Consider the following 26834-nt stretch of genomic DNA (forward strand, 5'->3'; position numbering starts at 1 on the left):
GGAGGAGGGGAAGTGGGCGGCTCGGCGGCCGCCATCTTGCCGGCTTGGAGGCGGAGCGTGAGGAGAGCAGGTCGCGCGCTTTCCCGCGCCTTCCCTCGCCCAGCCCCGCGCCGCCCTCCGTGCTCCTCCCCACTTCTGGCTCCTGTGGCCGCTCCCTGAGTGGAGGAGCGGGGAGCCCCGGAGGGCGGGGGGGGGTGTGTCGGGCGCGTGCTCGCGCCCTCCAACCGCCAGCCGCGGCCGCGGAGGCGCGCTCGGCCGGGCCCCAGGGGCGGCGCGGGGCGGAGGGGAGGGGGCTCCTCCGGGTGCGGGGGCGGTGCGCGGCGGCCGTGGCGGCCCGGGCTGCAGCTGCGGCGGCGCGCTGGGGGCCCGCGTCCAGGGCGCCCCCGGTCGGAGCTGCCGCCGTGGCCGCGGCTGCCGGAGCCATGTACCGCAGCGGCGCCCGCTCCTCCGTCTCTTCGCACCGGCCTAAAGAGAGCGGCGGGGGCGGCCCGCGCACCGGCCGCAGCTCCGGCTCCTCCTCAGGCCCGTCTCGCCGCACCTCGCCGCCGTCCTCCGGCTCCTCTTCGTCGCGGACGCCGGCTCGCCGACCCCGCTCGCCCTCAGGGCACCGCGGCCGCCGGGCCTCGCCGTCCCCTCCGCGGGGTCGCCGCGGCTCCCCGTCTCCGCCCCGCGGCCGCCGGGCCTCGCCGTCCCCGCCGCGGGGTCGTCGCCTCTCCCCGTCCCCGCCGCGGGCCCGTCGCGGCTCCCCGTCTCCGCCGCCGCCGCGGGGCCGACGACTCTTCCCGCCGGGCTCGGCCGGTTTCCGAGGGAGCAGCCGGGGGGAGTCTCGCGCCGACTTCGCCCGGGACGGCCGCGGAGAGCATCCAGGCGACAGCGGCAGCCGGGTAATCCCACCCCTCGACCCGGACTCCCTTCCTACTGCAGTCCTCTCGCCCGGGGTTCCCGCTTGCAGAAACGCCCTCAGCCCGGGCGACCCGAGGCCTCCAGGCCGGGGACCCCACATCGAAGGCCATCCATTCCCCCCGGCCCCCTCAGCGACGCCCAGACCAGGAGGTTCCCGGTCAGCCCCTGGAGCTTCATTTGCACAATAACGGACTCGGGACGCGCCCGGGCGCCGGGTCGGGAGGCAGTGCTGCATTTCCTGGCAATAGGTTGATTCTCTCACTCTGGGTGAGGTGTGGAAAAGTTTGCCGGGGCAAGGGGAATCTCCTCCAAGCCGTGTGCCTGGTACTTTTTCAATAGTTGGTGTCCTCAGAGTTCCGTGGTTTTGTATCCCCCTAGACCTGAGCTGCGCCCTGGATCTTGGAATGGCTGAAATGTCTTTGTGGCGAGTTAGGGTGGCTTACACAGTTCCAGGGTAGACACCGAGAGTGTAAACTGTTAGGTCTCTAAGTTAGAGCTGCGTCTCCGAAATCGAAGTGTGGGTACCCACGGTCATTGTAATAGCTGCTACCACTTACCTAGTTATGTGGCAGGAATGATGCTTAGCCCTTCACTTTACACGTTCTCTTTGAACAGTAATGACCGTTTGAGGTGAGGGTTCCTCCTTATCTAACAACTGAGGAACTCAAAGAGGTTTAAGTAACTTGATCAAGGCCACGCAGCTAAGAAGTGGTGGAGTGTGATTCAGTTCATCTCTGCCTGGTTCCCAACACCCTGATTTTAACTGTTAGGTTTCCCTGCTAAAGGGACAGAGCATGAGGTTAAGTTTAGTTTAGATGTAATATTGACTTCTCACCATAACCACCTCGCTAGTAGAGCCTCCTGGCAGAATCTGGTGTTTTGGAATTTGTTTTTATTATCAGTTCACCAATCTTTTAAAAATAACAACAAAAAAACCACCCCGTGACAAAGTTTCTGTCTTACTGAGTGGCTCTCTAACAGTATCTGGGTACTCTGGTCATAGATGAGTTGACTTGTCACTGTGTTAAGATTTTCATGGCTGAGCATGTATAGTCTGAATGTTAGTCACTACAGAGAAAGTAAGGAAGACAGAAAACTACTAGTTTGTATAACCTCCCCTTTCTTCTCCAACGCAAAACCTATTTGCTCCAGTCTTTTCCGTCTCAGTAAATGACATCACGCATTGCTCAGCCAGAAACAGTGATCATCTTCCTTCTCCCAATCCGTAAGAATAACTTCATCTATCTAACCTGTCAGCTCTACCTCCAAAATACATCCTCCAAACTGTCCTCCTGCTGCCATCACTCTAGTCTAAACCCTATTACCTCTTGCCCAGGTTATTACATTAGGCTCCTTTACACTCTTGTTACCATCCAGTTTTTTCTGTACCCAGCAATCAAAATGATTTTTAAAGACCTTCATTTTATACATTTGAGAAGTATTTATTGAACATTTACCATGCTGTTCTGGGCACTGGGGATACAATACTGAACAAACCAGTCAAAAACCCCTGCCCTCATAGAACTTATATTGTAACAGTGGGATTCAGATAATAAATAAGATAGAGAAGTAAAAAGTCTTGGCATGTTAAATATGATTAAGTGCTAAGAGAAAAAGAAAACAGAAGGGAGTTATAATTTTTGATAGGGTAGCCAGAGAAGGCCTTCTGGGAAGGTGACTTTTTAATAAAGACCTGAAGAAGATGAGGGTTGTGAACAATGTGAGCATCTGGAGGAAGTAGTGTAGTTAGATCATATCACTCCCCTGCTTGAAACCCTTCTGTGGCTTGTTATACTATGAATAAAATCCAAGTTCCCTAACTGTGGCTTCTGACTATTTTCTCCTATCACTTTGCTGCAATCACACTGGCCACCTTTCTGTTGCCCAAAACATGCTAAGCGCATTACAGAGCATGTTCTTTTTGCCTGAAACATCTTCCATCTGTTCTTTGCAAGGCTGACATCTCAACATTCAGGCTTCAAATTAAATAGTATCACCTCAGAAAGCCTTCTCTAACCAGCTTATCTGAAATAGCTCCTTTTCCCCAATCTCTTTCATGTTACTGTGTTTTAATGACTTTATAGCACTTTATAGTGCTACCAGAAGTACTTTATTTTTTTTTTAAACTTGTTTTTGGCTTGCCTCCTTTACTGGAAATGTATAGGTTCTGGGAGCAGGCTTAATTCACTCCTCTAGCCCCATGCCTGGTACCAGGAAATTAAAGAATAAGAGGTCACTGATGAGGAGGGTTGGAAGCATGGACTTTCATCTAAGAAAAATGATAATTTTTTTTAAAGTCCTTTATTTTTGGAGTAGAATCTTACCATAGCCATTTCACACCTTGTAGGACCACAACTTTTTGACTAGGGAGGAGAACATTTTTGAGTGTAGAGATATCTTGACCTTATTGACTATTGTGTTATTTTTTACTTTTGTAGAGACGCTCTCCTGGTCTGCGTTCTGACTCTTCTTTGGAACAGAGCTTAAGGATCACTGTTGGCAATGACCACTTCTGTGTTGGCATACCAGAACGGCGGCGGCTTAGTGATCGACTGGGGTCACCAGTGGATAATCTGGAGGATGTGGACAGGTAGGCTTCATCGGAGACAGGGCACACCATAGTAGTGCTTGAAGGTAGAAATGTTGCTGTTTTCTGAATGGTGTATTTGAAAGGGTGGTGACAGCACTGAAGTTATACCCTACATCCAGTACAAAGTATAACATTGGAAAAGGCTTTCTCAGTGGGGTAGACTCTGAAAGAATTATGTAGGACTTCCCTGGTGGTGCAGTGGTTAAGAATCCGCCTACCAATGCAGGGGACACGGGTTCGAGCCCTGGTCCGGGAAGATCCCACATGCTGCGGAGCAACTAAGCCCGTGTGCCACAATGACTGAGCCTGTGCTCTAGAGCCCGCGAGCCACAACTACTGAGCCCACGTGCTCCAACTGCTGAAGTCTGCGCGCCTAGAACCCGTGCTCCGCAACAAGAGAAGCCACCACGATGAGAAGCCTGCGCACCGCAACAAAGAGTAGCCCCCCCTCGACGCAACCGGAGAAAACCCGCGAGCAGCAACGAAGACCCAGCACAGCCAAAAATAAATTAATTAATTAATTAATTAAAAAGAAAAGGTTTAGCTAAATTCATGTCATATATATATATATATGAAACATATATGCGTTAATAGAAAGTGAGAGATCTTTTAAAATGTGTGTTTTCTTTTTTATATTTTCTTGGCCGCGTTGTGTGGCATGTGGGATCTTAGTTTCCCCGACCAAGGATCGAACCCGTGCCCCTTGCATTGGAAGCGCAGAGTCTTAACCACTGGACCACCAGGGAAGTCCCTAAAATGTTTAATTTCAGTTACTACTTTACAACCACTGAGGGCTGAGGAAGGGCATTTAATACTCCATAGTATTAAATATAGATCTCAGGTACTAGGAACTTAGGTATATCTGGGAAGTAAATAATCACAGTAGGTGTTTTTCACCTCATAAAAGTAAAAGAGTAAGGATGGGAATGCAGGGAAGGCACTCTTTCTGAGAGCTGAGAACCATGTCTATTAATGGTCTCTGCCCAGTACACTAGGAGTTTTCACAAATGTTTAGCAGTAGCAATAAATCAATATAATGTTCTTTCAAACTGAGATTGTCCATGCAGTAGTGCACAGAGTATAGGCAGGCAGGTTGGGGACAGCTGGGCAGGAAATCTGAGGACCACTGCTGCCCTTTGGTAATATTTACTTCAAAGCTTCAGTGGCTATTCAATGTAGTGAAGCAAGGCGGGACAGTCATGTAATACTGAAACTTCTGAGTTTCAAGGTGTGTGACTATTAATTGAGGCAACAGCCCTTGCATTTCTGGCTGCTTCTATTTTGGGAGATGATTGAGTAGGCAGTCCGAGTAGGTGGTGCGTGGTGTGATTCTCTTCCTTCCTTGCTGAGGTTTTGAGGTAACTTTAGCATTTCCTCTTGTTAGTTCTGGGGTGTCACCTCCCTTTTCCATAAACTTTGTTATGCATGTGTGCTTCAGCTAGCCAGTTGTCTGTTTAAGTTATAAAAATTAAAAATTTCCTCTTAGGATGTTTGAGGTAGTAATCGTCTTTCACGAATCTTGTTTCAGAGAGAGAAATTTATTTTAGAGAAAGTGAGATTAAGGTTCTAAAAGGAGGTCCCAGGCCATTCTTTAGACTTTTTGCCCCCAGCACTCTTGCCCAATATAGTTTGTGTGGATAATTACTGTCGGCTAAAACCAGGCCATAGGAATGTTGGCATTCTCAAGATGTCTTCCTGACTGTGAGTCCAGTATTCAGTTAATGAAATGAGCCATTTCCATCCTTTGTATGTAAGTGTGTGTTTATTTTTTTCCTGAGACCCTGTATTCTTTCTCTTCCCATATTGAATTTGTTAAATTTTAATACCTGGTTTGGGTTATAGCCAAATCATCGGTTGTCAGTCTCCTCACCATGGCAGCTCTGTGTGTAGGATTGTAACTTATTCTGAAAAGGGAACGTGAACATGTTGTATGAAGACTCTTAGCTTCTAAAAACTTGTGGATGTGAGGTTGATTTCCCTTGTTTATCAAAGTACTACACTCATTATACGTTCCATTCATGGAATTCTCCTAACTCCTCCTTGCCCTGATGTAGGTTGAGGGAGTAGAATTTTTTCCCTCTGATTTGCCTTAGGGAACAGACAGAAGCAAACAGCTTTCTTCAGGCATTTTGGGGATTCAGCAGAGGAAAATAATGGGAAGTTTGGGTTCTGGAGGACCTTTTTTTTTCCTTATATACATTTTAAACAGCTTTATTTAGCCATAATTCACGTACCATACAATTCACTCATTTAGAGTGTACAGTTCAGTGACTTTTAGTATATTCATAGAGTTGTACATCTACCACTATGATCAATTTTATTTTTATTACCTTATCCTTAGCTATTAGTCTCACCGCCTGCCCCAAGCCTATTACTAATCCACTTTCTGCCTCTATAGATTTACCTGTTCTGGCCATTTCATAGAAATAGAATCATACAAGGTGTGGTCCTTTGGTGACTGGCTTCTTTCACTTAACATAATGTTTTCAAGATTCATTCACGTTTTTTCATATAACAGCGCATCATTCCTTTTTTATTGCTGATAATAATTTCATTGTATGTGTTTTGTTTATTCATCAGTGATGGATGGATAACATTTTAGTTGTTTCTGCTTTTTAGCTATTATGAATAATGCTGCTGTGAACATTGGTGTACAAACTTATGTGGATGTATATTATATGTTTTTTTAATTTGTTTAATGGAATTTGTAAACACAGAAAAAGTAGAATAGTACACTGAGCCTCCATGTACCCATCACCTACATTGAACAATCCATTTTTTAAGTAGATTTTATTTTAGAAAAGAGTTGGACTTAACCAAAGCTTTCAGAGAGAGTTTGTCCGTGGACTATTCTGAGCTGCAGGGGATCGGGGCCCTCTTTAGGACTCACTTTTATTGCAGCCAGTTCTCTCTCTTATCCTTTGGGAGAACTGGGGAAGGAGGACGTGAGCTTCTAATCAACCTGATTTCTGCCTGTATTTACATGATAGCGCATTCTTTTAACTGTTTCTATTCCTTCTTTCATTGTTTTTTGCCTCCTTTTGCTGGAGATTGCAAGTTTAGAGTGAGTCTTTCTGAGAACCATTTCATTATTTCCAGCTTCTTGATATTTAATGTTGGATTAGATCTTGGGCTAGTATGCTGCTTGGTGGAGACATGTAATAGTTCTGGTGAGGAGCAGAATGTGGGAGCATGGATGAACTTGCCACTACCCGTGGAGCCTGTGATTTTCCTCTACACTAATGTGTTCAGAGACTATGTATGGTAGATGGTGTTTTGGCAGTGGAGTGACTCAATTCATGGATGTTCCTCCCTAGAAATAGATGTCTTCGTGGCTGACAAACCTACAGAGTAAAATGTTTTACTCTAGTTATGTTTGATTTCGGAGATCATCCTTGGTCATTCTCATTCATATTATTATCCTATTATCATTCTCATTTCCTATTATTTCATAGTACATTGGGACCTCAAAATTCCCCAAATTCTTAGGGAGGAGGTGAATAACAGGAACCTCAATTCCCATAGGTGGCATGCTTATAGAGGAGGTGATAAAGTTTATCCTTTATAGTCTTTCATTAAGTTATTTATAGCTGTTACCCAGGTCTAAAACTGAACAAAGGCTGGGCTGGCGAATGAGAAAAAGCAACTCTTTGATGTTCTGCTTAGTCCCAGAAATAGGAAAACAACCATAAAAAAAAAAACAAAGAAAAGTCATTTCTCAAAACTCACAAAAAAACAGAAGTAGCTACTAGCATGTAGAAGACAGCGATAATTACCATCCTCTGGACAGTAATTCACTCTGAAATGTGAGTGACATGTAAGTTTTTCAAAGTGGTATGCTTAAAGTGCTAGGGGATCTTTATTTCTATCTGTGATTTAAGTCAGAAACTTTTAGGGGGCAATAGAAACTCTGACCATAGTGCCCCAAAAGATTAGGATATTGTGTGTGGTATAGAGATCTGCGCTAAAAGGACAGATGTCCCATCCTGTATTTTTACCTTCATGCCATAAGAGTCTAAGACCTTTTTATTTCTATAAAATAACAATATATAGTGAGATAAACCATCACATACTCTTTTTCTGGGCCGAAGATTAGCAGAGTGCTTGTGGATATCCAGGCAAGGCAGGAAAGAGGGTAACAAAACAGGCTGTGAGGGAGTTTTATGGTTTTTAATATATGAGCCAGCAAAACAAAGCATTAGAGAACCTTCTAAAACTTATGAGAAAATCATGCCAATTGGATAGATCAATGCTTAAAAAAATTTTTTTCCAAAAAAAAAAAAAAAAAAAAAAATTTTTTCCCCCACAGTGAAACTCTTTTTTTCCAAAGGAAATATTATATAGAATTTTATTATATAAACAGATAAAATTGGGACCAGTATGATTTCAGTGAGGTGGAAGGCCCAGAGCCATGCAGGCTCTTACCTCCTTCCTTTAGGCAGCTCCTGAGCACTCTTCAGAATCTCTGTGGAACACAGCTTGAAAATCATTGATCTGAACTGGTGTTTCTCAAATTTTAAGGTGCATACAGATCACCTGGAGGGCTTATTAAAATGCAGATTCTGATTCAGTAGGCCTGAGTGGAACCTGAGAACCTGCATTTCTAAAAAGTTCCTGGGTAATACTGATGTTGCTGATTCAGACCACAGTTTTAGTAGCAAAGAGCTAGAATTTAGCTAGTGTGAAGTTGGGTAACCCATGTCTTATTGTAGTCTGGTAGTGGTGTTTTTGCATCTCCCAGACCCTAGCATGATACTATGCATCCCCAAAGTCTAATCAAAGAGATTAGCCTAAGAATTCTGTCTAGGTACATTAGTAGTATCTTCCTTTGGTTAGAGGCTACAGCTGCTTGTGCCCTGGGGAAAGGGAGAAGAAGTATTCCATGTATATACATAGATTTGTTCTTGGACTTCATGATTATTGTCTTTTGTTCTAAGCATTCTACAGCCCCCTTGCCAGATGTCAGTCTCTTAGCCTTGTCTGGTCTTGCTCTTTCAGAGTCCATTATATTCAGTGATGCTTGTCTCTTTTCTCAGGGATGACCTGACTGATGATTCTGTCTTCACTCGAAGTTCCCAGTGCTCTCGAGGTCTTGAACGATATATTTCCCGGGAGGAGGCACCTCTCAGTCCCTTCTTGGGACAACTTGACGAGGACTACCGAGCAAGAGAAACTTTCCTGCATCGATCTGATTATAGTCCCCATGTCAGTTGTCATGATGAGCTGTTGCGGGGAACAGAACGGAATAGAGACAAACTCAAAGGCTCCTACTCTATACGACCTGAGGAAAGGAGCCGGGAGGCCAAACGGCCCCGTTATGATGACACAGAGAAGATACACAGCATGGGAGGTGATCACCCAAGTTTTACATCGGGGGCCCGCAACTATCGACAGCGTAGGCGGAGCCCGAGTCCTAGGTTTTTAGACCCTGAGTTTCGAGAGCTGGACCTTGCCAGGCGAAAACGAGAGGAAGAGGAGGAACGAAGTAGGAGCTTGAGTCAGGAACTGGTGGGAGTTGATGGTGGTGGCACTGGCTGTCCCATCCCTGGATTGTCAGGTGTCCTAACAGCATCGGAGCCAGGATATTCTTTACATCGGCCAGAGGAAGTATCTGTGATGCCCAAGAAGTCAATTCTGAAAAAGCGGATTGAGGTGGAAATGGAGCCTTCCATGCAGGTCTATGCTGCATTTCTTCTAGGGTCTCTTGCTAGTCCCTGTAATATTTTAAAGCCTAGTTACTTTCCTGGGGGCTGTGTCCCTAAGGTATCTTTGGAATATGTGTTGGACCAACATTGTTATGCCTATGAGCCGTACCTTCCAGGACTCTCCAAAGGAAACTGTAGGCTTCATAATGCAACAATAGAGGGCTTCTGTTGTCATGTATTAGGCTTTCTAAACAGACATTTTGGAGAGTATCTATTCAAGTTTTTTTTTTTTTCGCCTCTAAATTGGATAGTCCTTTAGGATCTTTGAATATGGGTTTCTTGGAAATGAAGCTTGAAGAGCAAAGGGAGGAGCTGATCTGAATTTTCCTCATCTCTCTTTAAAGAGAAGAAAAAATGTATGAGTGGTAGGACAGTAGACCAGAAACCAGATGATTCTGATTCTGGACCCGTCTCTACCACCAACTTGCTGTGTGATTTTTAGATAAGTCACCTAACCATTCTGGACCTTGATATTTTTTTCTCACTTATGAAAAGATGGTCAGGCATGAGCACTTGTTTTTACCTGTCCTTTTAGGAGCTAAATGTTTCTGAAGAAGTGCCTGAGGGCACTTAGGGAAGTAAGGGAAGGCAATCAGTTAGGGTTAACAGAGTTTCCTGACCCTACTTCAACCAAAGTAGCTCTCTGCTTTTATGTTTTTTTTCTTTCGGGGATCCGTAAAAAAGAAAGCAAGTAAGCTAGGGCATCTCTAAAGTCCTTTTGAATTCAAATTCCTTGATAAAGACTACAACAAATGGGCAAAAATGAAGACTCAATCTGCCTTCTTTTCTGTTTCCCCCTGCTACAGCAGAACCATCTGGAGAAACGGGAACCCAAATCTTGAACCAGGCTAAGGACCTCCCTTTCATCCACATTTATCTTTTCCCTATTAATTCAAGAAGAACAAAGTATTTAAGTATTTATCTCAGTTACTAGTTTTCTGAGATTCTACATAGAGGCTAATTCAGTTATGTTTGTCTTTGCAGCTTGAGAGTTTTTCCAGCAGTACCAGCTCCAGCCAGGATCACTCCCTTTACTCTGGACACTCATCTCTTCCACTAAGTGGTGCTATTGCTGCTTTTGCCTCAGAGGTTGAAAACAACAAGGGAACTATGGTAGAGACTACCCTGAAGGAATCTCAGGGCAACCTCTACCAATGGGGCCCCCTCCCTGGGATACCCAAAGACAGCAGTCCCCTCAGAGAGAAATTTGGAAGTTTTCTGTGCCACAACGAAAAATTGGATATGAAGGCTGAGGGACCAGAGCGACACACAGACTTCTTGCTTCCTCATGAGAGAGCTAGCCAGGATGGCAGTGGTTTCTCTTGCATTCTGAGCATGTTAGCAGATTCTACCAGTACACAGGAAAAGAGGCGACGTAGCTTCCCTGACATTGAGGATGAGGAGAAATTTCTCTATGGGGATGAAGAAGAGGATTTAAAGGCAGAATCTCCACCAAAGCCCCTTGAGGGCTCTGAAAGTGAAGTTATGAGGCAGAAGGGAAGCTCCCTACCCTCTTCAGCTCCAGCTGTAAAGCTAGAATCAATAGAAGAGACCAGTCCAGAATATGCGAAGATTCATGACTTGCTCAAGACCATAGGGCTGGATATTGGAGTAGCAGAGATTAGTAAACTGGCTGCACGCACCCAGGAACGACTTCATGGCAAGAAGCCATCACGTTCCTCTGCTGACTGCCGTTCCTCTGTTGACCGGCACTTTTCAGCAGACCGCTGTTCCTCAGTTGACCGCCGTTTCTCAGCTGATCGGCGCTCTGCAGATCCTCACAGACTGGAGAGTGGAGAGGCACACCATAGCAATACCCACTCCCCAGAGGTATCCCATCCACACCCAGTCTCCCCTGTGGATCCTTACCTGCTCACAAAAAACAGCCCCCCGTTCCTAAAGTCTGACCATCCAATGGGTCATATTGCAGGACCTGAGGTGGTTGGCAGTGGGTTTCAGTCATCTGTTGCAGTCAGGTGCATGGTGCCATCAGCCCCATCTGCCCCAATTAGACTTCCACACCCTGCTTCTTTATCTCAGTTTCATATGCCAAGGGCCTCTCAGTTTGCTGCAGCTCGGATACCTCCAAACTACCAGGGACCTGCCATTCCCCCTGCTTCCTTTGATGCCTATAGGCACTACATGGCATATGCAGCCTCAAGGTGGCCCATGTACCCTGCCTCCCAACCTTCAAACCACCCTCTACCTGAACCACACAGGATAATGCCAGTTACCAAACAAGCTACCCGTAGCCGTCCCAATCTCCGTGTGATCCCCACTGTGACTCCTGATGAGCCCAAGCAGGAGGAGTCAGTGCTGGGCTCAATTCCTCCTGCCCAAGTGCCTGTCCATGTGTCCATCCCATCACTCATAAGATATAATCCGGAGAAGATCTCTGATGAGAAGAACCGTGCTTCCCAGAAACAGAAGGTGAATATTAGCTTTGGGCATCCTGTGCCTGAATCTTCTATTTTAACATAAATTTTTGTCTTTTAGAGGGAGCTGAAAATTTGCAAGGCCCAAGGCAGTCTTTAGAGACTGCTGTGTTACCATAATTTTTTCTTTTATGTTTTCTCATTTGGACTAAAGTCTGGCCATAGGTCCCACTGTGATTGCTACACTTCTTTTTCCTTTTTTAAGTTTATTTCTCTATCTGAATTATCAGCCTTAGGACCCTATGGGTAGGAGCTGGGAACCTTGAAGTCTTTAATATGACCTTATCAGGGAGAGAGGAACCAAAATTGGGCTGGGTGAAAGAGAAATCAGGAAATCTATGTTTCATCCCAGTGAGTTTTGGATCTTTTTCCTGTAGTGATTATGGGGTTTAAAAACTAATAACTAGTTGTTGCTTGGTAATTAAACCAAGAAATAAGCTTTGCTTATTCTGGTTTAACTTAGAGTCCAGGAATAATATTTTTTTTTAAACTAGTTTTTATAGTGTCAAAAGTAGTTTTTATACTTTTTTTTAAAAAAGTAGTTTTTATACTGTTCATCGGGTTCCCAGGCTATAGAAAGGGAGCAGTGGCTGGGGTAAAGATATAATAATTCTAGATGCTTTAGAGCAGTAGGTAAAAATTATGTAGGGATGAGGAATACAGAATAGAAGAATTTTGAATAGAAAAATTAATATGTACTGTTAATTTTACAGGTCCTTAATAACTAAAAACTCATTTTGTTAAACAAGGTGACCTAAGGATGATAAAATTGTAATATGTGTAAATTTGGTTTGCTAATAAAATAATTAAGACCTGAGGAGAAAAGTAGAAAAGGCAAAATTGTAGGCCTAATCTCATTTTTTTTCCAGTTGAACAGAAATTTAGCTAATCCTTGAGAAGACAAAAAGCACCTCTTAATTTTCCATTGTACTTGGGTGCCCTGAACTTCAGTCTTTTGGGTTTTTTTTAAGTCTTTTGGGAAAGAGGAAGATAGGTTCCATACAACAAAACCTAAGACTGCAGAGACACTGTCTGGAGACTAGTGCTTTTCCTTTACTTTACCTTTAAAAACCTAGTACTTAAGTCAGGGCTGACAATACACAGATTTTTCACATGAGCTCCATATTTGTTTTTCCATTAGGTGATAGTAATACAGTTGAAAGATCAGGGACTTTAGGGCATGCATATCTGGATTTTAAATCATCTTACTGTATGATCTTTTGGTATGTTAGTCTTTTGCAACCTCAATTTTCTTACTGTGAAACAGATAATATCATGACTAAATAAGGTGATATATGTAATGCAACTAACACAGTGCTTCATCCGTAACACGTATTAGTTCCCTTCTTTTTTTTTTTTTTTTTTTTAGTTCCCTTCTTGATGACTCCTTTTGGGCTCAGAACTACTATCTAATAGTGTAGTGCTTCCTGTACGAAAAAAGTACTTTCCGGTCAGTACAGTTCTGGAAAGGATAATTCTATTCTGGCACTTGGATTGGAATGAAATACCACCTTCACTATAAAGTCAGAGCCTCTGTGTGCAGACATTTGGATTCTTGCATTCAGATATTATCTAGTGTGAAGGTTTATGGAAAAGAACAATAGAAAAGGGATGTTGGAGGCTAAAGGATCTCTTACCATTTTGTACTTTGCAGGTTATTGAAGAGAGGGAAAAGCTGAAGAGTGACCGGGAAGCTCGCCAGAAGAAGATGTACTATCTCAGGACTGAGTTGGAGCGGCTTCATAAACAACAAGGTATCAGACACTTCTTTGCATGACTGCCTTTTGTAACTTTAGTAGGAGACCCAAATGGAGAGCTTTGGGGATTCTCAGACAGGTTCATTGACACTGAAGCTTCACTTTCAAAAAATTTTTGATATAATTAGACTTATAGAAAAGTTGCATTAATAGTGTAAAGAATTCTCAGGTTCCACGATTATTAGCATTTTACTATATTTGCCTTATCCATTTTTCTCTCTCAATTGTGTTTGTGCATATGTGTATATAATTTTTCCTGAACTGTTTAAGAGTAAGTTGTAGATATGTATTCCTTTACTCCTAAACACTTAAGTGTGTGTCTTCTAACAACAAAGAATTCCCTTGCATAACCATAGTATGCTTATCAAAATTAGAAAGTTAACAGTAATATACTAGTCTACTGATCTTACTCATATTTCATCAGTTGTCCCAATGATGTCCTGAAGCAAAAGAAAATGGAAGATTACACATTGCATTCAGTTGTCATGTTCTTTTAGTCTCCTTTAATCTGTAGTAGTTCCCGAATCTCCAGAAGAGGTCACATATTTTGTAGAATGTCCTTTAATTTTGGTTTGTCTGATGTGTTCTTATGATTAAATTCAGGTTATGCATTTTTGGCAGGAACATCACAGAAGTGATGCTAAGTTCATATCAGGTGTTGATTTATCCCATACTGGTGTTGTCAACTTTGATCATTTGGTTAAGGTGGCGTCTGCCAAGTTTCTCCACTGTAAGGTTACTATTTTACCCTTTTCAGTTAATAAGTATCTTATAGGGAAGATACTTTGAGACTATGTAAATATTCAGTTACTCCTCAAATTTTAGCCCACTAGTTTTAGCATTCATTGATGATTCTTGCCCAAATCAGTTATTATTATGATGGTTGTTAAATAGTAATTTTGTAATTTCATCATTCCATCTTCGTTAATTAGTTGGCTTTCTACTATGAGGAGGAGCTTTCCACCCACACCTCCTCCCGCATTTATCTGTCCATTTATAACAGTATGAACTCATGGATTATTAATAGGTTATAATATTTTACTATTATTATTTATCTTCATGCTCAAATTGCCCCAGATTTGGTCAGTAAGACCCCCTTTAAGTTGACTCCTGTGTCCATCATTTTTTGAGTACTTCCTTTTTCGCACAAAAAGGTGCTCCATGATGCCTCTATTGATTCCACCTCTTCATCTACGCTTTTAGGAATTCACATACACACTAAGAACATAGCAGGGCTTCTATATTACAGCTTGGTGATAGCATGGAAGAGTAGAGAGTGGGAGAAGATATAATTTCTTCTGTTTGGATTCGGGCTGTTTAGGGATGAGAAACTTAGTTATTAATCCTGTGAGGATTAATTCATGAGGACCTGCAATTTGGAATAGGAGATAACATTAGGTGAGCTTGAGGCAAAACCTAAAACTCAGTGGAGGTGTTGGTGAAGGGTCCTTAAATCAGATAAAGTCAAATATGTGACTGAATGTTTTTTGCCCTCTAAATAATTCTTCAGTTCTCTGAAGAGGACAGCCACGGGATTCATAGTTACACATGCACACAAACTTGTATATACCCTTTTAGGGATTCATGCAGTGCCTCCCTGAAACCTATCCATAGATCCTTAGCTAATAACCCCTACATGAGAAATAATGTAATCACTCAACCTTTACCTCCATAGGAGCTTCAACTAAACCAGCCCATGTGGAAGGCAAGTCTCACCTGCTTCTAGAATGTTTTATGGAGAAAGATTTTGTGACCATAAAGTCTTGAGAATTAGTACTTATGACTGAAAAATGACTTGTTAACTTTCCTTGTGCTTCTTTCTGTTGACATTTGACTACTCAGGGGAAATGCTGCGTAAGAAACGAAGGGAGAAGGATGGTCACAAAGACCCACTCCTGGTAGAGGTGAGTCGGCTTCAGGACAACATTATGAAGGACATTGCAGAACTTCGACAAGAGGCAGAAGAGGCAGAAAAAAAGCAGTCTGAACTGGACAAAGTGGCTCAGATCTTGGGAATTAACATTTTGGATAAATCTCAGAAGTCTTCACATGACAGTAGGGAGCCTACAGAGAAGACTGGGAAAGCAGAAAAATCCAGGAGCCCAGAAAAAGTGTCATCGTCCTCAAACTCCTTTTCCAACAGCAAGGTAACAACTCAACTTTTCCATTTTTATTGTATCTTTTATTTCCATGGACTCCTAAAGAAGCCTTCTTACTAACCATTTTCTTAGCATCCTTTTCCAACCTGTTCTTACTCTTGCTAGAGTTATCTTTGTAAAGCATAGTTCAGATCATGGTATTCTCCTTTAGAATTTTCGCAGTTCCCCATTGCCCACAAAGTAGAATCCTGGGCCCTCTGTGTTCTAGTTCTAGCTTAATTCCTTAACTCACTCCAATTTGGCTTCTCGTTTTCTCGTAACTTGTAATGCCATTTTGTAGGTTCATGTTTAGCAACAAGGTCACCACTATGTTGTACAGCCTCAAATTCCGTTCTCAAATCAGTATTTGATATAGGGAACCATTGTCCCCTAAAAAAATGTTTCCTTCCCTTGGCTCCTGTCACATTTCTTTTCCTCCTATATACTGGTTGCTCCTGTTTAATCTCCTGATCTTTAAATATTTTAGTTCTTCAGGGCTCAGTTCTAGCCTAATTCTCTAGAATTCTGCTTTCTACCTAGGTCATTTCATTCAGTCCTATGCTGAAATACCATACTGACAACTTTCAGTTTTATAGTCTAGCTCAGGTGATTCTTCTAAGGTTCAAATCTGAGTGTCCAACAGACTACTCACTGTTTCCACTTCATTGTCTCATAAACACCTCAAAATCAATATATCCTAAAGTAAACTAAGATTGTGCTCAACCTCCCTCTAACCTTTTCTTCCTCTGTTGTTACCCATCTCAGTGAATGATACTACTATCCAACAGTTTTCATGCCAACAACCTGAAGAGCATTCTTAGTGCTTCCCCCTCCCAAACTGCTCCACACACCAAGCCAATTACAGATTCTGCCAATTTTCCCTCCAAAGTAAATCTCAATTCCATTCATCTCATCATCTCTATTGCCATCCAAGTTCAAGCCACCTTCAGTTCTTGCTTGTGCTGCTACACTCTTAATTCTTTCTCCATATTCAGCTGGTGATTGAGATACTTCCTTGCCTACCTCTTCAGCCTCATTTCATGCCTCTTTTTTCCTTTGCTCTCTTCGTTACTGGCATTTTCATTCCTTAAATGTTTTATCATTAATGTCTTTGTGTCTTCTCCTCCTTCTGGTTACCATGCGAAACCCACTCTTCTTATCCTGTCTTCTAACTAACTCATATTCATCTTCAGATTGCAGATTAAATTATTTCCCTGACTCCCCTCCTTCATTTTCCAGGTTGTTAAATTTTTAAATTTGCCTGATATACACTATCATAATACCTGACATTTTCCTTCTTAGCATTTATGGCAGTTGTAATTATATAATTACATGTGTTCCCCAATTAGATTTTAAGGTTCAAGGGATCAGGGACCATATCTGTCTCATTCTCCTATATAGTCCCCAGTACATAGCTCAGTGCCTGGCACGTAGCAAATGGGTAGTGCTCAAGAAATATGACACTACACCTTATACTCCTGCCACCTTAGAATGCTTGCACTTTTCCAGATGTGCATTATGCTATTGTGCCTCTCTAATTTTGCATTAATAGTCCTCTTAGCCTGTCTCCCAGCCCTACTCATCCACTAAGGTCCAACTTGAATACTACCACCTCCGTGAAGAATTCCTGAATTCCATACAGATTGAGTCAACCCTTTTTTAGCACTCCCATAGTATATTACTTTGTTTCTTTATAAGATTTATTTCATTCTGTCTTATTGAAAACATGATTAAGATCATACCTGTTCTCATGCCTGTGTCTTCCACTAAATGAGAGCTTCTTGAGAATAACAGAACATAACTTATTTATTTTTGTGTGTCCCATGGCATCTGGTATATCTAGTACATAGTAGACGGTCAGTTAATGTTGGGGGTTAGAGAAGAAGATATTCTGTGTTCTCTGTCAACCAAGCTCTAATTTTTTCATGTCTTCCTGGGAGAGTTCTCTTTCTCAACCAGGTAAGACTGTATTCTTATATCAGGATCACTGAGTTCAGGGCCTTTGATGGGAGAAGAGCTTGAAAGTTCTGACCCTTTGTAGCTGACTTACACATTGTTTGGGGTTCCATTTATGCACCAACCCCGTGATAATCTATCATCTTGACTTGAGTGAGCCTTCATGCTCTCTGAAGCTAACAAGGATATGTTGCAATTGGATTTTCATTTCAGCAGTAAAGAATGTTCTCTCTACAAGCTCTGTTTCCTACCTGTCCTTGGTATTTCTTCTTTCTTTGCCTCTTTTTAAAATGCATAGTTGGTTTGAGATTTTCTTTCTCTTGAATAGGTCATTTCATAAAAATAAACCCATACACACAATTCTACAGTTCCGTTCACCTAGACACAATTGTTACTAATACCTTGGTGTTTATTATTCCAAATTCCCTTCTTCTGTTCGTTCATTTAACAAATATTTCTTGATTTCCAAAAAAGTGCCAGACACTGTTCTAGATATGGGAAGTATATCAGGGAACTAAATAGACAAGGTCCTTATTCTAATGAAATGGGAGAAGATAGTCAATAAGTAAACAAGTGCAGGTTAGGTAATGACAAGTGCCTAAAAAAAGAAAACAGGATAAGGGGTATAGAGTAGTTAGGGAAAGTCTTTTGGATATGGTGACATTTGACATTCTGTGCCTATTTACATATCTGTATTGATTATTCAGATGTATTTTGTTACTTACTTTCCTAGTCTATCATGAACATCTTTCCATGTCAATAAATAGACTTTTATAATATCATTTTTAGCGACCTTATTTTTGTTGTTGTATGGATACCAAAATTTATTTAACCAACCAAATCACCTGTAGTTTGACATAATTTCCTAAGGATAAATGTCAAGGAGTAGAATTGCTGGGTCAAGGGTATAAAGAATTTTGAGGTATGTAATATGTATTCCTAGGTTATCTTCTGGAAAAATGGTGCCAGTTAGTACTCACCAGCAGTGTATGCATGTGCCCATCCCTTACCTGCTGGGTGCGATCTCTTTAGTGACTCTTGAATAGGACTCTAATAGGGAAAGATTATCTTTGAAGTCTTAATTGTTTCCCTTTCTCCATATTGTCTTCCTCTCCCCACCAGCCAGTATTCAGGGTGCCCAGTTCCCTGATCTTGTCTACTGTGGAACCTCATTCATACTTACCTTCTCTGTGTTCCAAAATTTACCTTTTGTCTGTGCCTCACTCCCCAGTGTTATCCAAAATTCTCATTTCCTGAATTGTCTTATTCCCAGCTTGCTGACAAATGATTTCATATTAAAGTATTTTTTAAAATTAATTAATTAATTAATTAATTTATTTATTTGTTTGTTTGTTTGTTTTTTGGCTGCGTTGGGTCTTTGTTGCTATGTGCGGGCCTTCTCTAGTTGAGGTGTGCGGGCTTCTCATTGCTGTGGCTTCTCTTGTTGCGGAGCACGGGCCCTAGGCGTGTGGGCTTCAGTAGTTGCGGCACACAAGGCCCAGTAGTTGTGGCTCACGGACTCTAGAGTGCAGGCTCAGCAGCTGTGGCGCATGGGCCTAGCTGCTCTGCGACACGTGGGATCCTCCCGGACCAGGGCTCAAACCCGTGTCCCCTGTACTGGCAGGCAGACTCTTAACCACTGTGCCACCAGGGAGGCCTTAAAGTATTTATTATTGATAACTTAATGTTGGGGAGTTGGTATGTTTTAAAAGAGGATTCATGTTAACTCGAAGGTGTTAAATTCTAATGGTGATACTTTAGGCAGTTAGAAATATTTTACCCAGATCCTTTTAAGTCATCCCACATAAATGACTATCCCCTTTATTTATGCCAGCCTTGCTCTCTAGTTAATCTATACCAGGATGTGTCTGTGATAAGAGAGTTCACTATCATCTATTTTTTGCACTTGCTTAATCTGTCAGTTACCTTTTCCATTTTGGTTTTCTTCCCTCCCCTAGTTGTCATTATGATTGATAAATTTAATGTATTTAATTGCATAGGTAGCACATTTAACATTTACCAAAGGGTATACGGTAAAAGACTCCTATCCATTCCTGTTCTCTATTACCCCTTCCCAGAGGCAACCAGTGTTTCCATAATCTTGAGTATTCTTCTAGATATTTTAGGATATATAAGTAAATATATTGCCATTATGATTTATTCTCCACGATGACATGGCACTATGGAATCTAATTAGTTCTGTTTGAGCCTTGCAGGAAGATTTCTCATGGGGTTTTTCCTAGTTTGTGCAGCTTTAGGCACTGGAAATATGGTCATATGGTCCTATTTCTGTTATTGTGGTAGGCTATTTGCTTTTTCTGAGAGAAGACAGATCTAGACTACTTTGAATTCCTTCTTAGTGAAGGTTTTTCCCCCTCTAGGAATCAAAGGTAAACAATGAGAATTCCCATACTAAGAGCCCCAAGCCTGCCGAGAGCCCCCAGCCAGCTGCTAAGCAGTCTGATCAGCCCATTGCTACCTATGAGTATTATGATGCTGGCAATCACTGGTGCAAAGACTGCAACACCATCTGTGGGACCATGTTTGACTTCTTCACTCATATGCACAATAAGAAGCACACACAGGTAGGTATCCTGCCCTCTGTTATTTCCATTCTTGTCCTCCTTCCCCTCAAACTCCTATACCCCCATCTGCATTACGAAGCTGGAAAATGAAACATTCTCATATGGGCAGGAGCCCCAATCTGAAGAGCCAAGAGATACCAACAAAGGAGACACCATCCCCAGGGCTCAGTCCAGGGGACCTGCCTGTAACTAAACACCATGACAAGTGTAAGTGAGGCTTCTGCCTCTTTTGATTCCTTGAGTACCTGATTATTTGTTTCATTTTATCCATTGCTAGTACTTACTCTAACATATGTTTACCTTTTCCACAGGTGATTTCCGTTTAAACAGTTGGCAGAGTGGGTGGGGGTGGGTAGCTGGGGGCTTCTGGTCCCCCTGGTGTGGGGGAGAAAAAGAGAGAGAAGTGGGTCATTGAGTTTTTAGTGCCGTGTGTGAGCACCTCTGCCTCTTGCAAATAGACACTGGATCCCTACAACAGACCTTGGGCTTCAAAGACCCAGAGTGAAGCCAAGCAAGATGCTGTAAAGCGCACTGACAAGATAACTGTTCCTGCAAAAGGTGTGTTTCCTCCCTGTCTTTTTTGTGGTTTCCTTACATTCAGTCAGGGAAGAGGTATCCCTGAACTAAGGTACAAGGAAGCAGCATAGAGTGAGACATAGCCATTACTTCTAACAAAGCTGTAAGATTGCCTTCTATGTGCAAAACTAGTTCCTAAAGAAATAAAGAGAGCTATAAGACAAGAATGATCTCTACCCATATGGCTAAAAATCTAACAGATGTTAAACATACACATACCACTCTAAAATATAACTTTCTTTGTGCTTGCTTTGGCAGCACATAGACTAAAGTACGGCTTTCTTTGTCACTGGCTTATGCACCAAAATCTTATTTATTTGAAATATAGGTAAAAAAGAACAGTCAGAGGTGCAATATGACTGCCTTTTCAACTAAGAACTATAAAATATTTTTGAATAGTTGTTATTAGGGGCTAAGTTGAGAAATAGAAAGTTTCTTTGTCTTTAAGCTTCTTAATTTCTTACCTTTATAAGTAGTCAGTGCTGCTACATCCCTTACATTGTAGAAGACAGATTCTTAAGTAATTAATACCAACATGAGAGATCCTCATACCAATAGTACTGGGCTATTTGGGAGTATAATTTTTAAATCTCCTAAGATGCTTAGTGCTAGTTGGAGTTTGAGGAGAATCAGCAACAGAATTGAGTCTGGCACAGAAAATTCCTGAATTAACCAGTTAGTGTTCCCGAAACGTAGAAGGGGTAGAGGTCCTGAGTTCAAGCTTTAAGTTGGGAAGACATACCACTGGGATTCATCTAAATGCTCCTTCTGACTTGAAAGTGAGTAAGGTCCTCTATACCATTAACCATTTTACTACAGAAGGGAAGTGGGATTTCCTTTGGTTGCTGTCATCTTGGGTAGAAATGACTTATTTTCTTGACTTTCTTCCACTTCTTCCAGGCTCTGAGTTTCTGATTCCCATCACTGGATATTACTGCCAGCTCTGTGAGGAATTTTTGGGGGATCCAATTTCTGGAGAGCAACATGTGAAGGGTTATCAGCACAATGAGAAATATAAGGTTGGTCTTTGTAGTAGCCTATGGAGTTTCCTACTTTCTGCAGTAATCCTTTTGATGTTGTCAAACAAACTCAGAGCCAGAAAAAGCTCAAAAAATTCATTAATATTTCAAATTCCATATAATCACTGGGACGTTCTCCTCAATCCTAGTAAGCAATGCTGACCTGAGAGAACCATTTATCCTTGAGGAAGGTGACTCTGAGGATTTCCACTAAATGAATTCTAACAGTGGTAGGGCCAACTTTTCTCTCTTATAGTATTTTGACCAGTTATTGAGCCTTTATCTTTTCTCTTCCTAGAAATATGTGGTTGAAAACCCATTGTATGAGGAGCGGCGGAATCTGGACCGCCAAGCTGGCTTGGCTGTGGTCCTAGAGACAGAACGGCGACGGCAGAGTGAGCTAAAGCGCAAACTCAGTGAGAAACCAAAGGAAGAGAAGAAAGAAAAAAAGGCAAAGATCATGAAGGAAGTAAAGGAGGATGACAGGGTGTCTGAGGAATTAGAGGACCAAGTTTCTGAAGGTGGGAACTCCCCTGAAAAGGCTGAAAATAAAAGGAAGGCTAGCATCAAACTCCAATTAAAAGAAGAAGTAAAGAAAGAACCACCAACATCTTCCTCTTTTGGGAAATTCAGCTGGAAGAAGCCAGAAAAAGAGGAGGAAAAAAGTTCAGTGGCCCCAAGTATTCCCAAAGAAGAGATTGTGGAAAATAGTAAGGACAAAGAGGATGGCAGAGCTGAAGCTGGGAAGGCAAAGCCCATCAAAATCAAGCTCTCTGGGAAAACTGTTGTTGCACATACTAGCCCTTGGATGCCTGTAGTGACAACTTCAACTCAGACTAAGATCCGACCCAACCTGCCTATCCCATCCACAGTCCTCCGCAAGTCAGGTTCAGCCACAGTAAGCAAGCCAGCTCCTCTTAACACCTTTCTATCCATCAAGTCCTCTGGAACCACTGCTAAGCCTCTGCCAGTGGTTAAAGAGTCTTCAGCTGATCTCCTCTTGCCTCCCGACATCATCTCTAAAGCATTTGGAGGGGAAGAGGTGATTCTAAAAGGGTCTCCAGAGGAAAAAATGGTGCTGGCTGAAAAGAATGAGCCATCACATATACCTGAACAAATGCTACCACCTCCACCACCGCCACCTCCACCACCACCTCCACCACCCCCAGTTATACCTCATCCAGCTGCTCCATCTCCTGCTCAAGCAAATGCTATTTTGGCTCCAGTAAAATCAAACCCAACTGTATCTCACACTGTCAGCCCTGGCTTCCTGGGTCCTAACATTTTGAACCCAGTATTACCGGTAGCCATCATGGCCTCAGCACAGCCAGCTGCCATTCCTTCTGATGAGACGGCTCCTGGGGTGAGTGAGAGTGACCGGGACCAGACCCTATTCTCTGTGTTAGTGCGTCCTCCACCTCCCCTCTCAAGTGTGTTCAGTGAACAAGCCAAAAAATTGGAAAAGCGAAATTCATGCTTAGCCACAGCCAATGCTAAGGATCTGTATGACATATTCTACAGTAGTGGTGGAAAAGGGGCCCCTGAGACCAAGCTGAGTGGTGGTCCATTGGCTAATGGGGAAAATAGAGCTGAAAGTTCAGACACCTCTTCCACTTCTACTTTGAACAGCAGTGCATCCCAAGAGGAGTTGCCTCCAGATAGAAATTTGGTCTCTGCTCCTTTAGTCAGCAGCCCTGAAAAGCCCATTTCAAAACCTCTGGTGTCCCTAGGGAAATGGTCGGTTGTAGAAAATGTAGACTCAAAACGCAGAGGTAGCAGCTATGGCTTCTTACAGCCTCTGACAAGGTTGTGCCAAAACAGGCCTTATGAAACTATTACCCCAAAGACAGAGACTTTGGCCATGTGGACTTCTAGTTCCTTCCAGAGTGATGCTAATAGGGATGTATCTCCAGAGGGGAAAATTGAACTTGACCTGGGAGACCCTGGGCCACCAGGTGTCAAGCCAGCCCCTGAGCTGTCACATGTACACTGTCATACCATGGAATCTCAGAAGCTGTTAGAAACCCACCTTGTGGAATCTAGTAACCAGGATGAGGAAAGCCAGGAGCTCCACCAGTCTAAGGATTGTCGAAAAAGTGAAGTAGAGACAAGCACTGAACTAAAAGAAGGGGGAGCGAAGCTCTCTGAGAGGACAGTGGGAGAGGGAACAGATACCAATGTTGGGCCCAATACTGTAGAGTATTCTGATTTGAACCATGGGAACAGATACGTGTGGGAAGGAGAAGTAGAACAGCCCAACATGCAAATGACTGACAAAAAGGCTAAACAGTCCAAGAAATTGATAACAGGAAGTAAAACTCAAAGTAAAGTAGTGACTGAATTGAATGCACAGGCACTCTCTTCCACAAAGGCAAAAATAGACTCATTTCCGTCAGAAGCTAGGTCTTTACTCCAGAACCCACAAGATACACCTGTGAAAATTTCTGCCCCAGAATTGCTTCTTCAGTCCCCAGCCAGATCAGATATGTGTTTGAAAGATAGTGAACAGGAGCAAGGAGTTTCAACTGCTAGTGAGGAGTGGCTAGAAAATTCAGCTCCAGGATCAGCTTCTAGAGCCTCTAGGTACAGAAGCCTTAAACTGAAGAGAGAAAGATCAAAAGAGTTTCAGGGTAAAATGATCTATGAACTGACTGTTTGGGATGAGAACAAGAAGCCAGAGACCTGGGAGAGCCCAGAGAAACCAAAAGCAGAAGCCCTGGATCTTCGAGATGTCCATCCAGAACTAACAGTGACAATAGAAAGCAAGGCCTTAGAAAACTTTGAAGTTACAAACTTAAAAGTAGAAGAGCTTGCTGCCCTGGGGAACCTGGGGGATATAGGTGTTGATTTCTGCAATACTCGGGTAGACCCAGGACATAGATCCGCAACTGCCCTGTCTCAGAAAGTACGTGAAGAAAATTCTGTGTCACCTATAGGAAGTAATCCCTCCACTCTCACTGACTTTGAACCAATACCATCCTTTTCTGAGTTTCCATTAGATTCTCCCAAAACCCTGGTGCTTAACTTCGGAGCAGAGGGTGAACAAAACTCATCTAATCCGGGAATTGGGAGGATCACTCCTAACATTTTGAAAACTGGACTTTCTATAGAAAATGTTGGCCTTGGTTTGGGGAGCCTAGAGGGAACACACCAGGCCCTTGACCTGTTAGCAGGAGGAATGATGCCTGAGGAAATAGAAGAAACTTCTCAGTTAGAGAAACAAGATTCACTCAGATTGGAATCAGAAACAATTAATCCTTTAGGCCTTGGGCCATCTCCTTGCCTTCCGGACCTTGTTGACTTTGTCACGCGGACATCTGGAGTTCAAAAAGAGAAGACATGTTCTCCTCTCTCTGAGCCAAGTGACCCTCCTGAGTGTAGTTCCCTGGAGATGGGACCACTACAGTTAGAGATACCGAATGCATCTGTCACGGAGGTAGCAATTCCTCATGTAGATGAGTACAATGACAGCCCTTTGAATATGGTAAAATCTATGGCTTCAGGGTCCCATACAAGGGAGCAGGTAGTTGGAGGCAATACGGTCCCTCAGGAAATAGCTGCACAAGAAGCTGCAGTTGATGCCATCCAGGACCACACAGAATCCAGTGTTCACAACTGAGAATACAAATTCAGAGCTACTTGTGGATGAATCAAATTGGCTTCTATAAATCAGGTGCCCAGATGATCCAGGACTAGTTGGCTATCTCATCTGGAACCTACACCAAGAGATGCAGTCAGCATCTTAAGAGTAAACGTTCATGGAAGCTAAAAAATTTACCTCCTTTCCTTTTTTCCATTTTCCTTAAGATACCAGACAAATCAATCATTATTTCTATACATATCTGTAAAAAAGTATTTTCTGTTAATTATTATTATTTTTTTTTTTGCCAATTTATTTTCTCCTACTTTGTCATTAAAATCAAATGTCTATCTGGCTCACCATATAGTGTGCTTTGATTGTATTTTGGCTTTGACTCTGCCATTTCTGGAATGTGGGGGAGGAGGGAGACAGCTGACTTCTCCAATTGCTGTGTTGTATTCCCACCCAATTTCTTGGGCAGCTGATGGATCTCTGGGAGAAACACAAGAAAACCTGCTGAAATGGAAAACTACTGCTGAAGGAAGGATTGTTCATCTCTTAGGCTTCCATTTGGATGGGCCTGCCTTAACATTGTTTGAAATGCAGCGTGAGTAGCTCTTTTGTTTACTGTTTACTTCCTTGTGGCATGTCAACCCCCACACTTCCCTCATTCTGTTGCCTTTGCTTGAGATGGTCCTGCTAATCCACATACCTGTTTGGAAATGGCCTCAGTAAACGTGGAAGAAAATCTAGCAGGCTCACTTTTGGAAGACAACAAATCGGTAAGGCTTATTCATGCCTCAGTGCCAGGAGCAGATATGGTTTTTGGGTCAGTTTTATTTTCGAAATGGCCTTTGTTCACTGTATTGTGATCCACTGACACTTTGTGTGAAATTGTTTAGCAGCCATTTCTGTTCTAAAGAGGTAGAAGATCTGAAACTTGCTTTGGGATTGGACTCATTCTCTGTTCCACACTCATATGTATTCCTTCCTCTGCCTCTCTCTTTCCCAAGTTATTTACACCATAGTGTGATGTTTTGGGTTGTACATTTTGTTCAAAAGATTAAAGATTTATGAGTGGCTTGGACAAGTTTAACTTTATTTTTAATGTGTTAATTACTTGGAATAAATGCATTAATCTCATGTTTCTTTCTGGATTTTTGTTTTGAAACCACACACATTTGAACTCCACAGGGAAACTAGAACAATGCTGCTGCCCTATTGCCTGTCTCCCCCTCCCACCCTTCTTTCCCCAGTTGTTAGGGCTACTTTTGTTAGCTTATATAGTTGTGCCCCAGTGCTTCCTGGATGGGTAGTGAGTAGGCACCAGTGGTCTGGTTTTGGCATCTTTCTATTGTGAAGTTTTGTATATACCCTTATGTTGGCTCTCCCGATGCTCCTCTGGGAACTGAGCTCCCCAAGAATACTCATGTTCTTGCTGAGGGTGCTCTTGGGGATCAGGGAGCTTGGTCCTTATATTTTCTAATCTCTGCCCCAGTTTCCTCTTGATACCCCTGTTAGCAATTTATAACCTGGCTCAACAGAGGCTTCAGAGTCTTATTCTCCCACTCCTCAAAAATAATGCAAAGT

At 42.7% G+C, this 26834-nt stretch overlaps 1 protein-coding gene across 1 annotated transcript; it reads left to right on the forward strand.

The window, feature by feature from the left end:
- The first annotated feature begins 241 nt into the window (after window positions 1-241).
- ZNF318 (zinc finger protein 318) lies at window positions 242-26387 on the forward strand. Its single transcript, XM_036868827.1, has 10 exons — window positions 242-884; window positions 3342-3493; window positions 8530-9169; window positions 10183-11628; window positions 13288-13387; window positions 15233-15537; window positions 19866-20069; window positions 20528-20627; window positions 21546-21664; window positions 21963-26387. Exons 1-10 carry the CDS (start codon window positions 423-425, stop codon window positions 25281-25283), a joined length of 6849 nt encoding a protein of 2282 aa, XP_036724722.1. The 5' UTR covers window positions 242-422; the 3' UTR covers window positions 25284-26387.
- Window positions 26388-26834: the final 447 nt, after the last annotated feature.

The sequence above is a fragment of the Balaenoptera musculus genome, chromosome 11, assembly GCF_009873245.2.
Source record: "Balaenoptera musculus isolate JJ_BM4_2016_0621 chromosome 11, mBalMus1.pri.v3, whole genome shotgun sequence".
Lineage (NCBI taxonomy): Eukaryota > Metazoa > Chordata > Mammalia > Artiodactyla > Balaenopteridae > Balaenoptera > Balaenoptera musculus.